General features: G+C 35.7%; 1 protein-coding gene across 1 annotated transcript; it reads left to right on the top strand.

Annotated features, from left to right (window-relative positions):
* The first annotated feature begins 1,546 nt into the window (after positions 1-1,546).
* On the top strand, positions 1,547-10,488 carry LOC143462403 (ubiquitin-associated protein 1-like). The gene is made up of 8 exons (XM_076960558.1): positions 1,547-1,805; positions 4,003-4,255; positions 5,702-5,842; positions 6,063-6,745; positions 7,637-7,684; positions 7,980-8,117; positions 8,522-8,623; positions 9,101-10,488. The coding sequence occupies exons 1-8, from the start codon at positions 1,671-1,673 to the stop codon at positions 9,230-9,232; spliced, it is 1,632 nt and encodes a 543-aa protein (XP_076816673.1). The 5' UTR covers positions 1,547-1,670; the 3' UTR covers positions 9,233-10,488.
* Positions 10,489-15,206: the final 4,718 nt, after the last annotated feature.

Here is a 15,206-nt window from a genome sequence, read left to right as displayed (position 1 = left end):
AATTTTTTATTACTTCATAACACCTTCAAGTTGGAGTGCATAAGTATAAGAGACCTATTTCTGGGCGAAAACACTCCAGCAAAAATCATTATTTCTGTTGATTCAATAATGTCGTGTATATGCCATAACTAAAAAATAGTCGGATAACATGAAAAACTTTGTAAATTCATGAATAGAAACAAGGAGTAACATAGTGCGTTGTCGCAGCACAAAATCGAGTTTATGGTGACCGCTTTTAATGAATCGGTTAATATTATTAATGACTTCTATTCAAATTAATGTTATCTCTGTGTTGATGAAACAGAGATAAACCACTTAGCCTCTCTTTGCTCATGTAGGTTATGTTGTTAGTCAACCTTCTTTTCATTGCATTGTGGGGAAATACAGTATATAATCATAAGGCATCCATGATCTTTCTAATAAATTCCATTTTTTTATAAAATCCTTTTTAAGGTAACGATAATCAATTTCAGTTTTATCATTAAAACCTCCAAATTGCTAGTATAAGCCTTTAGATTACTTAAACATAAATAACTCCCCCTTTTCACATGAACTATTTCTGGTGGGTTGATTCACTTATATCTTCTGTAAGTACCAGTATATATTATCACTTATCAGTAAATTGGCATTTTTCAGATTTGATAAACAGTTCTAATATGTCCTTTGCTTTACTTTAACTTATGTAATTGAGTCAAGTGCTCTGCTGTATCTACCCCTGCTGTATTCAATGGCTAAGCAAGTTTAGTAAAATTGAAGGATTGAAGAAAAAAAACTTTTTGCCAAATTGCTGGCATTGACTTTATTTCCGGGAAAAGGACTGAACCTGCAGTAAAATTTTTAGCCTGTTTGTTTTTTAAGCATGCTTTACATATTGTGCGTGATATACCACAGGCTTTGCTATAGATAGATTTAGACCTACAACTTTTTAGGGACAGAACCATGCTCTGTAGGTTTACCATTAAACAGGTTGATTTTGATAAACTTTGCTTTGCGAATTTGGGATGCAAAATTGGATACAAATTATAAACAATCCTCCAATGAACCACAACTACCTCTTATTTTCGTAATTTAGTATTTTTTCATTAAAAATGCGACAAAAGTTGTTTCCAAAATATCATTTGTTAGCACAAAATACAAATTTTGTGTCACTGACATGTCTTTTCCCATATCAGACTCTTAAGTTGTCAGACCCTGAAACTGTCCAAGCTCAGTAATTTAGTACGTTGGTATCTATAGGCCTTGTTTGGATCAGATGCCACCTGATTTAAAATCGAGCGTTAAACAAGTTGAGTAACTTACCCATCTCCTGCAGTTGTCCATAACGCTTAGCACCCACGTGTGCACTCTCCCACTTCGTCCGAATAGATTTCTTATATATACCCACGGAATGTTGACAGTGTTTATGTGTACTTTAGATTTAATAAAAGTTGTTATAACTTCTTGATACAGAGACTATCTCAAGTTGCACAAAAATAAAACAAATGTTAACATATTCCAGTATAACATTTTACAACTGGCAAAGTATTAAATTACGAATGATTTTTTCTTTTGTCGTTACTGACAGGTGCTTAATTGTTTTTTTGGATAAGTTTGTTGTTCTTTAATCTGTAACTTAACAAATCTTTATCATATATGCTGTTTTGCAAATAAGTAACGCCTTAGTGAAAATCATGTCATCTTCAAATGTTCTGAGTTTGGATGGAGTTATCTTCAAGCTAGCTGATGCAATTTTGGTTCATCGAAAGATTGAGCTTCCATACGATTTTGATTTGAAAGATCCAGAAGTAATCTTAGACGACTGTGAGGTGGGTAGGCCTTACACACAATAAAATACCGATTTTCGCTGAATTACGGAAATAGTTTTTATGTCCATGAAATGAGGGATTTGTGTTAAAACGAATAAACCATTTATGTATACCGAAGAAGACAAAATTTTGTTAGTATACTCAAAAATTAAATTTTTTTAAGTGTTTGTTGTTTGATGAGTAAAGAATATAGCTGCCAAAATTGTAATTCAAAACTTTGCAAAATGTTTGTTTAGTGTGGCCTGAGTGACGCACTGGTACTGCTATGATGTCACATTGTGAAATCAATATGAGATTTGTAACAACTAGTGTTTAATTCAAGCAAGAATTAAGTAGCCTGGGTTTAATTGGAGTGGAAAAAATTTACCTTACGAGTATATGCTTAATTACAGTTTTTTATCAGCATTTTATTATGTTAGGTTAGTTTATAGCCTACAGGTTATGGTAAAGCTATCACATTTTTATATCGAATGCCACTTAGACTGAGTTGTAGTTTAGTAGGTTTATTGTGTTTACCAGTATACATGTACTAGCTGAAAGTTTGGTGCCGAAGGCCTTAGTTATCTATAAGGTAATCTTATTCTGACAGTAAAATACATAAATAACCACACTTGCTACTTATCACCTACATAAGACTTGTTTTCAGTAATCATACTTAATCTAACTTCTCATGTCACTCAGAGCTGGGCAAGCACTCTTCAAACGAGCGTCGCTCATGCTCTCACTCGTCAATGAAAGAAAGAGTGCCGTTCTTGCTTTCGTTCTTTGATAAAAAACTGAGCATGCTCGTTTTGTGCTCACTTCAGTTCTTTTAGCAATTTTCACTCTGTTGCATTTTCGAGAACAAATTCGATTCATTTGTTCCGTATTTGCATTGTAAAAGTGTGTCTAACTGTAGCTTAATCATTGCTTATCATTATTTGTTGTAAATGTTAGGAAATTTTGGAGAATCCAATTATAAATAGTTTTGTTTTGGTCACTCCTGCCACAAATGATTATAGGAGTAGACTATGAACAGCCTTCTAGAATTGTAGCTGCCATCGTTCATTAATTCAGTGTTCTTCACTTTAACAGCACATATCGTATCAGTTAAGTTATTAAATAAAGGCGACGTGAAGTAATATGTGATAACTACTCGGCTCATTTATGTTAGTCTCTCTATCATTGACCATTTTTGTTAGCTTAAAATGCCAAGTAGTTACCGTATTTTACGGACCATAAGGTGCAATTTAAATCCTTTTTTTTTCCTCATAAATTGATTGTGCGCCTTATAAGCCGGTGCGCCTAATGTATGTGTGTGCGCCTAACGTCTATAATAATGTATTATTATATAAATAAACCACCGTCTTACACAATAAACTACGGTAAAAGCAACTGTGATATTCACTAGGCTCATTTTTTCTTTTGCTCATTGTACTATTGTGACTTGCTTACATTTATTACGTAACAAGTAAACTTGCCGATGCGCCTTATAGCCCGGTGCGCCTTATGTATGAACAAAAAACTAATCAAAGCAATTTATTGACAGTGCGCCTTATAATCGAGTGCGCTTTATGGTCCGTAAAATATGGTATATTGAACTGCCATCACATGGGTCTGATTTGCGTAGTGTTGTGTGAAATTAATCTCATGGTGATCAATTTTATTCACTGCAAAAATGTAGTCTTAGAATCGTCCAAAAACAAACTTTTTTGAACCAAATTTTTTTTTAATTCAATCGTTTTATCCATTCTTTGTGCGTTTGCAGCATTATTTGTACAAAGAAAAAGAGCGACGAACGAATAACCCTTAATAAAAAGTCCACTTGTCGTTCTGTTCCCACCTTTAAAAATGACCATCGCTCGCGAGATCATTCTTAAAAAAGGTATTCAGCTCTGCTGTCATTCCATTACACTGGGTTTTGTTTAGCAATGTTATAATCATTGCCACATATATACATCATAACAAATGACAATTTGTGACATATTTTTGGGTGCAGTGGGTTAAAAAGAAATTTTTATTTCAGTTTACTTATGGAGTATTTGGCAATGGCAAAGTGTTTTTGATATTTATAAGCACAACGATTTGTGTTTGCACTAGTCTATTACTTTTAGCTCATTTTTATGTACAGTAGGTATTTTAAGCAGTGACTCGTAGGCAACTTCTTTGGAAACAGCTAGTATAAGTTCTTAGAAATAATATCTCCTTATTTTTCCAGTATGATTTCTCTCTGGAAAAAAATGTCATTGCGAGACATCAAGCAAAGGAGCAACGTTTAGAAGAAGAAAAGCAACGCGAGCTTAAAAGAAAGCAGAGACAAAAGGAAGAACTCGCAGAAAAGCACAGAAAATTTCTGCAAGAAAAGGAGCGCAAGAAACAATTCGAAAATCCTAACCCAAAGAATCCTTTTTATAACAATATGACTAGCTCCAACATTCTGACTCCTCAACCTGTTCATCAAAATTTGGACAGTAAGTATTATTTTTGGTACTGAATCCATATCGTTGAATAGGAAAAGCTCCACACGACTTAATCTCAGCAATGATTCTTTGATCCTGGCTACGGAGCTATATTATTCTCTTTCTCCAAGTTTTATTAAATACACACATTGATTGTTTTTTCATATTGTATTGCTCGAATTTGGAAAATTCAGCTGCAGCACTTGGCAAAAGCAAGCATCATTGATGCTTTACCGAAGGGCATTACAATGGACAATGGTTGTGCGGTAGTGCCACAGGGTATGAAACCTGAGCCACATTAGTGCAAGCTGAGCATTCTATTCTGACCACTCTGTTACCGAGCCGACAATTAATGCAGCTTGACTTAACTATATATGTAAGGTGCTCCCATTAAAAGTTTGGTCATCAGAGAGAACAAACTGATTGTATCTTTTTTTCCATAATTTATAACTGTTGAATGCAACTTCCTCCTAATAAGCTACAAAGTGTGTTAGTAGTGTTTCGCTTATGCTCATTTTATAGTAGTTACTTTGAATAATTATCTAACCTAAAACCAAAGAAGAGTCCTCAGTAAGCATAGCGAAAGAAATGTTGAGTGTAATGCAATAACTGCCGAAGAATTATTGCTGGCAATTATTATATGATGTTATAATGTGAAATTCGTTTGCATGGGGCTTGTGTTTGAAAGGAATCATTTGTGAATAGAACAAATTTTTGTAAGCGATAAGAAATAGTTACATTTAAAGTACTTCAGTGCACAACAGGAATATTTTGTGTTATTTAAGCCCAATCTGGTGAAGGTAGATTTATACTGTTGAAGGTAGATCTTGAACGACAGCTCACTGAACTCAATCCTGGTCCTTGGTCCTTAACATAGTCTGGTACCTGTAATTGCTCTAAGGACATGAATGCTTTCTTTGTACATATGTGCATTGTTTACTTGTCACATTTCTATCAAGAAAAAAAACATCAATTGCAACTAATTGCTTACTTGCAAAGTTGTATTCCATCCGAAATGTGTTGGAAAATCTATTACTTCTTCCATACTTGTTTCAAACACCAGCTATCAAATATGTTGGTTTCTCATTGTCACATTACAATTGCTGTCGCCTTCGTTTCAGCAGCAAATTTGTGAGACAATTTTGGCAATAAATCCTTTATCACCACAATTTATTGATGAGTTTTTTTACAGCATGCGTAGTTACTGACAGCTATTCCATGATTTAAGCCCAATTTGTTTTAGCACTTGCCACTCACTTTAAGTAAGCATTGTTGTCATTTATTCCGTTGTTAAAACAACTTTGTTTCATTAATGAATATGATTCCTGCATTTTTCGCTTTGATTGCAACTGTATGGTTTTCAAAATTGACTTGACTCTTCCTACATTGTTTTTGCTTTAGTTTGATACCACTGTTGAATTTATCACAATGTTTAAAATATGATTCTATAATCAACAGATTCTGATGATCCACCAGCACTTGGTCAGCTTGATGTTCATGAATTTGAGAACAATGATCAAGACCCTTTCTCAAATATGGAATTAAAATCAATAGATGATTTAAAAGAACTGAAGGATGTTCTACAGCATGTTACCAAAAGTATGTCGCATTTTTGTTTATGCAGAGATTGCTAGTTTGTTAGATGTCATTAAAAGAGATATTTCTGGTTATACCTTCAGTTTCTACGCACAATAACCCATAGCCTGATATCTTTTCATAGCTTTTCAAGTATCATTTGTAAGAAGATTAGAAGTTAACTTAAAAGTGGTGAAAAAATTTCCCAGTGTCTTGATGTGTTTATACTTGTTTTGACCGTTAGGTAGTGCTATTGTGGAACCCACTCCTGCAACTGTTACTCATCCTGTTCCACGTATCAGACAGCATTCACCGACCGTCACAGAGGAAGTGTCTGTTAAAATCACAAAAAGAAGCAAAAATGACCCGGCTTTAGCAAAGAGCTCGCTTGTAAATGAACTCACTGATCTTTTAACAGATGATGTTCAGTACACTATGGAGGAGGACACTGTTTCCACTGAAAATTTATCGTCTGCCAGTGCAAACGTGCTTCCTCAATATTTTACGAGTAATGCTCCAGACAGTGAAATGCCAACTGCAAGGTCATCACCCTCTCCCACTGTGTTAAATGGGGCCAATGTATCCTCGAGAAAAACATCGTCTCCTAGTTTTCTACAAGTTGAACAGTCAAATTCGCAAACTGTGATTCATTCCAGCAAAGGCATTCATACAGAAAACACTTACGTAAACGTCAAAATTCCACAGTTGGAAAAACCGAAAGTAAAACCGCGCACAATTGCTTCCAAAGCAAAACTCAATAATACAGACTCAAAAGATAAGGAAAAACTGCCTAGCACAACTTCTTACGAGGCCGTTAGAAGTAAAGTTTTGGCTAATAAGTCCGCTGAGGAGCGAGCCAGGTTTGAAGAAACTATAAACAAGGCTCTTTCAAGCCTGCCCCAGCTTCCAAGTAATGTTATCAAACAGGTGAGTTGATCCACTCATCGTTTTAAAATATCAATTCTTTGTTTACACTGGTGAGCTTAAAGTAATCAATTTTTTATGTACTAAGTTTTAATAAATACGGTACTATGATATTATGATATATAATTAATTTACTGGTATTTGTGTGAGTTAGTTTTTTTGCTGATTGAGTGATCAGTTTATGAGATTGTTTATTATGTTAGATATGTTTATGTGTAACTTTGCAATTTACTGTGCTGTGTAACTAAATGCATAATGTATGCAAGAGCTTGAAAACTGATGTTTAATTTTTGTGTGGTTAATTATTTCATGCATTGTGGTCAATGAATGCTATGTAAGAGAAGTTCTCCTGAGCATGGTCGAATAAAATGAAACTGTAATCAGTTAATCATAATTTGTTGAATCACTTAGTTTTGAGTTCTTGATTAGTTTTATGTAAATAATTATAATAACAGCTCCATGTTGAATGTTTCATGCCAGTAGTAGCTAGAGCAGATTTTAAGACCTATCTTAGTTAACATGTTTTGACTGCTAAGATTATGTAGCTTGTTTAAAATACACCATGAGAAAAAATGTTTGGGTTTGTAAGCACACAAATACCATAAAATTTGATACCAAAAAGTACTAAATATGTACGGGTTTATATTACTGCAAGATGCAATATTAAGAATATTTTATTTGCCTCACAAACCACAATCACCATGGAATGTAATCATCCATTGATTTGTCTTCAACAAGTGTAATTTAAAGTCATGTGAAATCGTTTGTCAAATAATTTTCCCTCTGAAGACTTTTAAGATTATATCATTTATTTGGGTTAGTCCTCTAGAATGGTGTATATTTGGCTAATCTATTTGGGTTCAAACTGCAAAATGATTTTTACATATTTTTCAGCCTCTAGCGCCTGGTAATTCATCTTCCCATGTACCAACTAATTATCAGGTATCTGTTTACAAAGTTTACTGTTTGTGAGATATCTTGAGGAAGTAACACTGCTTCTGTAACAAATATTTATAATATTTCCTAACGCTTTTGATTATTTGAATTTAATATTTCATTTGTGTAATTAATAGTTATGGTAATTTAGTACATCTATACAATTCATGTTGTCATTACAGTTATACTGTAGTTAGTTTCTACATTTCTGCCTTGTCAAAAATTTTAATTTCATTTTACTGTTTGAAGTCGTAATGCATTTAATGACTTTGCCTGTTCATTATTTCACTTATCTTATAAGGCTGTCCCGCTGAGTCCTGGTATTATTTGTGGCTTAGCGCCGGATGAAAGAGAATTTGCTCAAGCCTTCATCTCGATGGGATTTAAAGAGGAGGATGTGATTCGTACAATGCAGAAATATGGCAAAGACCACAAAGAAGTGAATATCAATGAAATGCTTTATGTTTTATTTTCATTTCTTATTTACTCCTTTCATAAGAAATTTCAAGCTGTTTTGAACTGGGTGCGGTGATGAATGGCGTTTGGTGGTAATGATATAACTCTGTTGTTGCAATTCATACTTGTCCCATTGATGGACTGTGGTGCTTTTGAATTGTGTATATATGTTAGTTTCCATTAATTGTTTGAGTATGGTGCCGTACATCCTGTAGTGTTGTCTGCATTTATTAGTTTCCAAAGTTCGGAGTATTCAACTATTACATGTCCACTAGTTTGCATTTGAATTAGCATAAGCTTTAAAGGCAAGCTGTGTAAAGGTATTTGAGTTGCATGTTGCCAACCACTAGTGTATTCACTATAACACAGAGCAAGAATATTTTTCAGGTCATTGATCATCTCTGCATACTTCAGAGGTTGTCGGAAGAAGGTTTTTCGACTGATGACATTGAGGACGCCCTGGAAGTTTTCAATGGAAAAGAAGAAGAGGTGATAAGTTATTTAGAGGATGTATTTGAAGTTAAATAAGCGCGCCAAACCGCCAGATAGGAAATATCAAATGTCTAGTGTCTGTTGTGTGGAAATGCTGTGTTGAATGCAACACGTGGCTGGCAGCAGAGTTAGGCCCATCTGTTCGTATTGACTATTGAGGCATTGCCAGGCTTCTGCAAAACGGATAATTTTTTAGGATTCTGGCAACTGTTGTTCACCTCACATACAATAAAATTTACTAAGTAAAATATTTACCTGCACATAACAAAATATTCTCACAGTCTATAATTAAGTTATTTGTGCATCGCTCCATAAGTTTCTACGTTTAATGTAAATTTTAATTATTAATGCAATCACTAGGTGGTTTTGTTTATTAGAATGTTTGTTTTTGGATGTGTCGCTTAATCTATTAATTCGGCCATACTGAATTTTTCATGTTATTTTGCCTTACGTATGATACTTTGCTATTTACAGGCCAAACCTTTCCTAACTTTGCAACAGCAGTTTTTAGCGATGGGTTTTCCGAGCAAGAAAGTAAAGCAGGCATTATTACTTCACAATCAAGATCAAACAAAATCACTTGAAGAATTGATGAACGGATCTTGATTAAGACCAGACTGCATATGATGATATCATCGGATTTAAGGACTTTTATTGACGCAATTAACAAAGTTTTATCTCCTTTTAATGTCTTTATCTGTCATGAGATGACATTTTTTACTTTCAGACGTCTCGTTCTATATGTAGCAGACGTTTCTCCAGTAATCTATAAAAGTGCCCACGATATCTAGTTTTAATTTAAGTGATAAATCTCATATATGGCGTTTTTGTATGGCACGTTTTTGTTTATTGTACAATGTATGTTCACACTGTTTTGAAAATGCACTGCACTTAAACATCCGTTGTCATGATTGGTTTGCTGTGTCAGGTAACAAGAGTATTAAATTATGAAAACATTTGCTCTTACACAACAGATCCACAGAAACTTCGTAGTTATCAGACTCCAAAGTGCTTCTCCCGATTTTCATTTTTTAGCACTTTGTTGTTGCGTTATTGTGGCACAAGCAAATGTATTTATTGTTTTTCTGGAAAGACTTCTTTTGTCAAAACTTGAACAACGATCTGCTGTTTCTTCAATTTTTATCTCAAAACCGAGTGGTCGTTACTTAATTAAAAAAAGAATTTAACTCGATAACTTTACAACACACATTGTCGTAAATGCTAAAAATTTACTTTTGTCTCACGTGCATTTTCATACAAGCTTCATAAACGAATAGCTTTCGAGAAAGACAATGCTGCATTGTTGTAATGATTGCATGTGACTAATCAGCCCAAGTACCAGTGAAACCGACTTCCACCATCTGCAGACCTACCTTTTATATTTGAACGTTTTTTGCTATTTTTTTTCTACGAAGTACCTGCGGTTGTGGGTTAGGTACGATATGGAAATTATCTGTGTTGTGTGTTTGCCATAAGCTTAACAGTGAATTTATTAATTATTTTTTACTGTTTTTTTTTTTATTGTAAATGATGTATATAAAGAAAGAGCTGCTATATTGGCACAAGATGTTTTCTGTAACTACTGAACTTCCAGCTGTTAGCCGAATAACATACACTAACCGGAAGCAACCACTGCACAGTTTCATTGTGTTTGTAACTATTGCTTGCTCGCATTTCCCACGTGTTGTTTTTACATGTAAACATTTTTATTGCGCTAATTCACACTACTGTATTTACTATTTATGCTTGCTTTTGACCCAGATTATTTTCGCCTTTTCTGGCTTTTTTCATTTTTCTTCATTTTTATCTTGACCGAAAGCAAGGACTTGATAAACGATACATAATATATATGCATACCTCTCTGTCGCCTGTTCTTGTCCACAAAGCTTAAGCAGTTGTAGCAATTTAGTTCGAAACCATTGTAGTGTGTACAGTAAGTCTTGACGTCTACTGCAAATAAATAGAGGATGCGGGAAGGGGCGTATTTTTTTCGTGTCCACTATAATTAACGTTTATTCGCTAAACTGTCGACTACAAAGCTTGCAAATGCGACCACAGTTAACGAAAATCTTATTTTCTGCAACGCTATTTCAAGACAAAGCTTATGTTCTGCCAAACTATCAGCTTAACTTCTGTTTTATACAGTATTAAATGTGTTTAATTTATGTTTTTTGTAATTTGGGATTGGTGGCCATGCTAACACGTTAGTAACTTTTTACATTCTCATATCAGCCCGTAATGCACGTTTTTGCCCTGGAGGCAATGTTCCCTCTAATTTTTCACGAGTCTGAGCAAACACACTAACTCCCTGAGCGGTCACTTGGACCACTGTGAGCCACATCAGACGTGCGCACTGTGGCCATTATGATGCGTTTATTTTCAATTCAGGTTGGATTTTTTTTCTTGTGCGCAGCACAGATTTTCTTTGCGCGGAGACCGTGTCAACAGTGCGCATTTGCGCACGCGCGCAGCTTAGAGGGAACATTACCTGGAGGCCTTGTCACATTCGCCTGTCTAACTTCTGGAAATTGTCATCGTAACTGCTAATATGTTTGCAACCACCTGTCGGCACAACTTTTCGTCCCTCATATTGAAAGCGAAAAATAAAATGAATGAAAATATTAGCGCTGTCCTTAAACAGACACAACAATTAAGATAGTCGATGTTCAACGCACGCACCAAAAGGCCTCTGTCGATAGGTGCTCGCAGTATTGGTGACACGTTGATTACAACAAACAACTTTTTTTTTATTTCTCAAAAGCGTTGCTTACCCCTTCTGGCTAATAGCATTCTCGGACTTATCATCTAGTTTTTATGAAGCACTGTAGGTACTACAAGGATTGCATTAACGTAGTGGCGGCTGCCACATGGCCATCTCAAGTCAATAATTATATGTTTTATTCAGCTGAGAAACTTTTGCATAATATGACATTAATTTTCTTGTATAGGTATATAATATACATATAAAGCAGTTTTTTGAAAACTAACTTTAAAAAAGCTTAAAATGACTAATTGTTATAAATAAATATTTTCGAAGGATCCGCTAAACTTTCCACGGGCCCAGCGGTTGGTTAATCCGACCCTGGGTGTTGATGCTCGACACATCATGGTGCGACAGCAAAGATCAACAATCGCGTACTTCCTAGCTCTATAGCAAGTCATTTGCCATGGCCCGCGGGTTTCTAGTTCTTGTCTCAATTCAATATACTGGATAACGCAAGAAAAATATTTTGAATATCAACAAAAGAATTATAACTAAACATTTTGGCGATTTCCACAAATTTATTTACGTTCCTACTAACTGCCCAAACTCAAATTCTCTGAAAATGTCGAAATTGTTGACAAGTTTTAATTTTCGCGCTTCAATCTTTTCATTTGTGGGTTTGCTCATGTTTAACTAACTGCAACTATATTTACTTTTTCCCATTTACATCACACGAACGTAAGGGTTAGGCTATGTGTCAAAATTTAAACTTAACGGTATTGTCTCAACAGTCCACACCGCTGTCCCTCTACCACCAGCAAATCAGTCTGGGAATTGCATTGTCGCTATGTACGTAGGCAATACTTCATTTAAATTATATATTAGCAACATTTTGGAGCAATGTGTTTGTTAATTTGCTGAATTCTTCACTTTTGCAATGGGAATGTAGGGCACAGAAAACTAGATTTAAGTTATAGAAAATAAATGAAACTTGCGATGTATACCAACTGCTGTATGTTGTCCCTCCAGGAGAGCAAATAACGTAATGCAGGGGTGTCCAACGGGAAGGTTCTATTTTTCGAGATGACTTATATTATCGACTGAACCGCCTACGTAATTTATGGCGAACTTACATTCCGAGAAATTGGTATTTATTGTTTGCTTTCTTTGTCTGTTGATCTATACCAGTGTTTCTCAACCTTTTTAGCCCACGGACTATTTTCCCATTAGCATAAGTATTCGCGGACTCAGGTAATAGGAACAAAAATAAGTTAGTTCAACACTAAAACAGTAAGATAAAAAAGCAGAAGCGGTTTGTTTATTGGGCACATATGCACTATAAATCTTGTTCTTGAAGTTAAACTTGTTTCACAAGTTTGTCGAAATCAGGAATTATGGTCGTCAATGCACATCTGATATCATCTTCCGGTTGAAGTTGGTTCCGGTACTTGGTTTTAACCATAGCCAATGTTGAAAATCCAGCTTCACACAAGTATGTAGTCGGAAAAGGCAAAAGAGCTATATTGTTGCTTGTTTGCAGAGGTCAGAAAGATTAGGTTCCTCCGATAGAACATTCGCCCAAAATTGAGTCAGAGAAACAATTTTGAACTTGTCTCTCCACATCTGTCGACTTTGCAGTTCAATCAACTGTTCAGCAATGCAGTCTATTTCTGAATGAACCTCTAACGCTGACACCTTAACAGGACTTCGTACCCAGTTAAATATCTTGTTATAATTGTGGAAAGGAATATATCGATCCAGCTCAGAAGCAAATGTATTGAGGTGCTCAAGAAAGATTCGACGAATACCGCGCAAATCAATTTTTTCTCCTCAACAAATAAGACAACGCTGGAAAAGCAGCCATCTTTCCACTTACTTTTGAACGCATCAATGCTTTCTGTTACATCTAAAATATTTTTGTCTTTTCCCTGCATAGAGCCATTCGATTGGTTCATATGGCTGAAAATTCAGCTAAGAAAAGCAATTTGGCAATCCATTTGTCATCGTTAAAGCGATCAACAAATTCATGCTTCTGTTCTTTCAAAAAGGTGCTGATTTCATCTCGTAAGTTGGCCACTCTCTCCAGCACCTTTCCTCGCGATAACCAACGAATGTTTGAATGGAACAGAAGCCCATTGTGTTCTGCCCCCATTTCATCAAATAATACACGAAATAAACGAGTGTGCAAGAGACGAGATTTAATAAAATTGACCACAGAAACAACTTCTTTGAAAACTATGGCAAGGTCTTCTTGTTTCTCTTTTGCTGCCAGATTTTCTCGGTGGAGAAGACAATGAACAACTGAAATGTTTTTGTTTTCCTTTTTCACGAAACTCATAAAACCCTTTTTACTTCCCATAATGGACGGAGGAGCGCCATCAGCGCAAACAGACACACGGTCAGACAACTCAAGCTGATGTTCTTTAAAGAACGAATCCACTTTCTTAAATATTTGCTCTCCAGTGGTGTTTTTGGCAAGTGCACGGCAAAACAAAAATTGCTCCTCATAGTCATTTGTGTCAACATATCGCACAAACACCATGAGCTGTGCATCATTCCCAATACCTGGAAAGAAACTCCTTTCAAAAAAGAGAAAAAAGAAGGTGATTCGCGCGACAGGAGTTGGAAGGAGAAGAGAACAAAAGAATTAAGGATTTGGATTGCCACCAGCGTAACAAGAGAAATAAGCAATGCTCTTTGTCAGACTATTCTAAATTATCCAACACACCAAGGTATCTCTTGCGACCCCTACGTTTTGAGGCGAAAAGCCGTCGCGAAAATTATGACCTATGCTTAATTACACAAGGGAACACAATTTTTGTTGACTTCGATCTAACGATTGTTTTTGACTAACTTTTGGGCGCTGATTCCAAAAATGACATCAGTTTTTCTCTATCACGTCAAGTTTTTGAGCTAGCCACCCACCGCTTTGTCTCATAACCCACAAAAAAGTACAACATTTAAGACATTTGCGTTCATTGTATAAATCTTTTTAAGAACTACAAGCAACTGAAAGTAACTCAATGGTTTTCAAATAAACATTTGTATAGCTCTATTCTGTTCCTTAAAACGCATATTGCTTCTGCAGGACAAATAAAGTGCGAGTTTTAGGGCAAAAATTTACGCTTGTAGCTTTTCCTGGCATGTTCAAGCTGTGGGCATTCTCGCTTAATACTCCAGCAATAGTCAGCCAGCATTTGTAAGTCCCATCTTCCCTGATATCTTTCCTCCATCACCTTCAGATCTTGGTGGAATCTTTCTCCTTGCTTATCGCTAACCGCAGCAAGGTTTTCTGGGGAATTAGCAAAATGGCTATGCAAAAACTGCATCTTGATGCTCATGTTGCAGCCGAGTTCTCTGTAGCTTTCCAATAGCTTCAGAACGATTTCGATATAATTCTCTGCCCGTGCATTCCCGAGAAATCCCTTGACAAGGTTTTTATATGATAACCACGCATTTTCTTCCAATTCTGACATTGAACCACTGAAACGTTCATCTTTGTTGAGTTGCCGAATTTGTGGACCATCAAATACACCAGCTTTAATTTTTTGTATTGACAGGCCAAGAAAAGCCCAAACGAGGTAATTAAAACAGTTGCTTTCAGTTGTCAATGCTTTAAAGAATTGCCTCATTAGGCCGAGCTTTATATGCAGATGTGGGAAAATAATTTTCTCTCTGTCAACAAGTGTTTCACGTAGAATATTGGGATCACCAGGTTTAAGGTCAGATCTCGGAGGCCAGTTCCTCTCCACCCAGTGCTGATCTCCAGCTCTGCTGTCCCACATACACAAATAGCAGGGGTACTTTGTGTATCCGTGTTGCTGACCAAGAAGAAAACATAACATTTTAAGGTCAACACATATGATCCAATTGTGC

Source organism: Clavelina lepadiformis, chromosome 6 (assembly GCF_947623445.1).
Source record: "Clavelina lepadiformis chromosome 6, kaClaLepa1.1, whole genome shotgun sequence".
NCBI classification, from domain to species: Eukaryota; Metazoa; Chordata; class Ascidiacea; order Aplousobranchia; family Clavelinidae; genus Clavelina; species Clavelina lepadiformis.
Note: the sequence above shows the minus strand (reverse complement) of the source record. Positions and strands in the feature narration are given on the sequence as shown.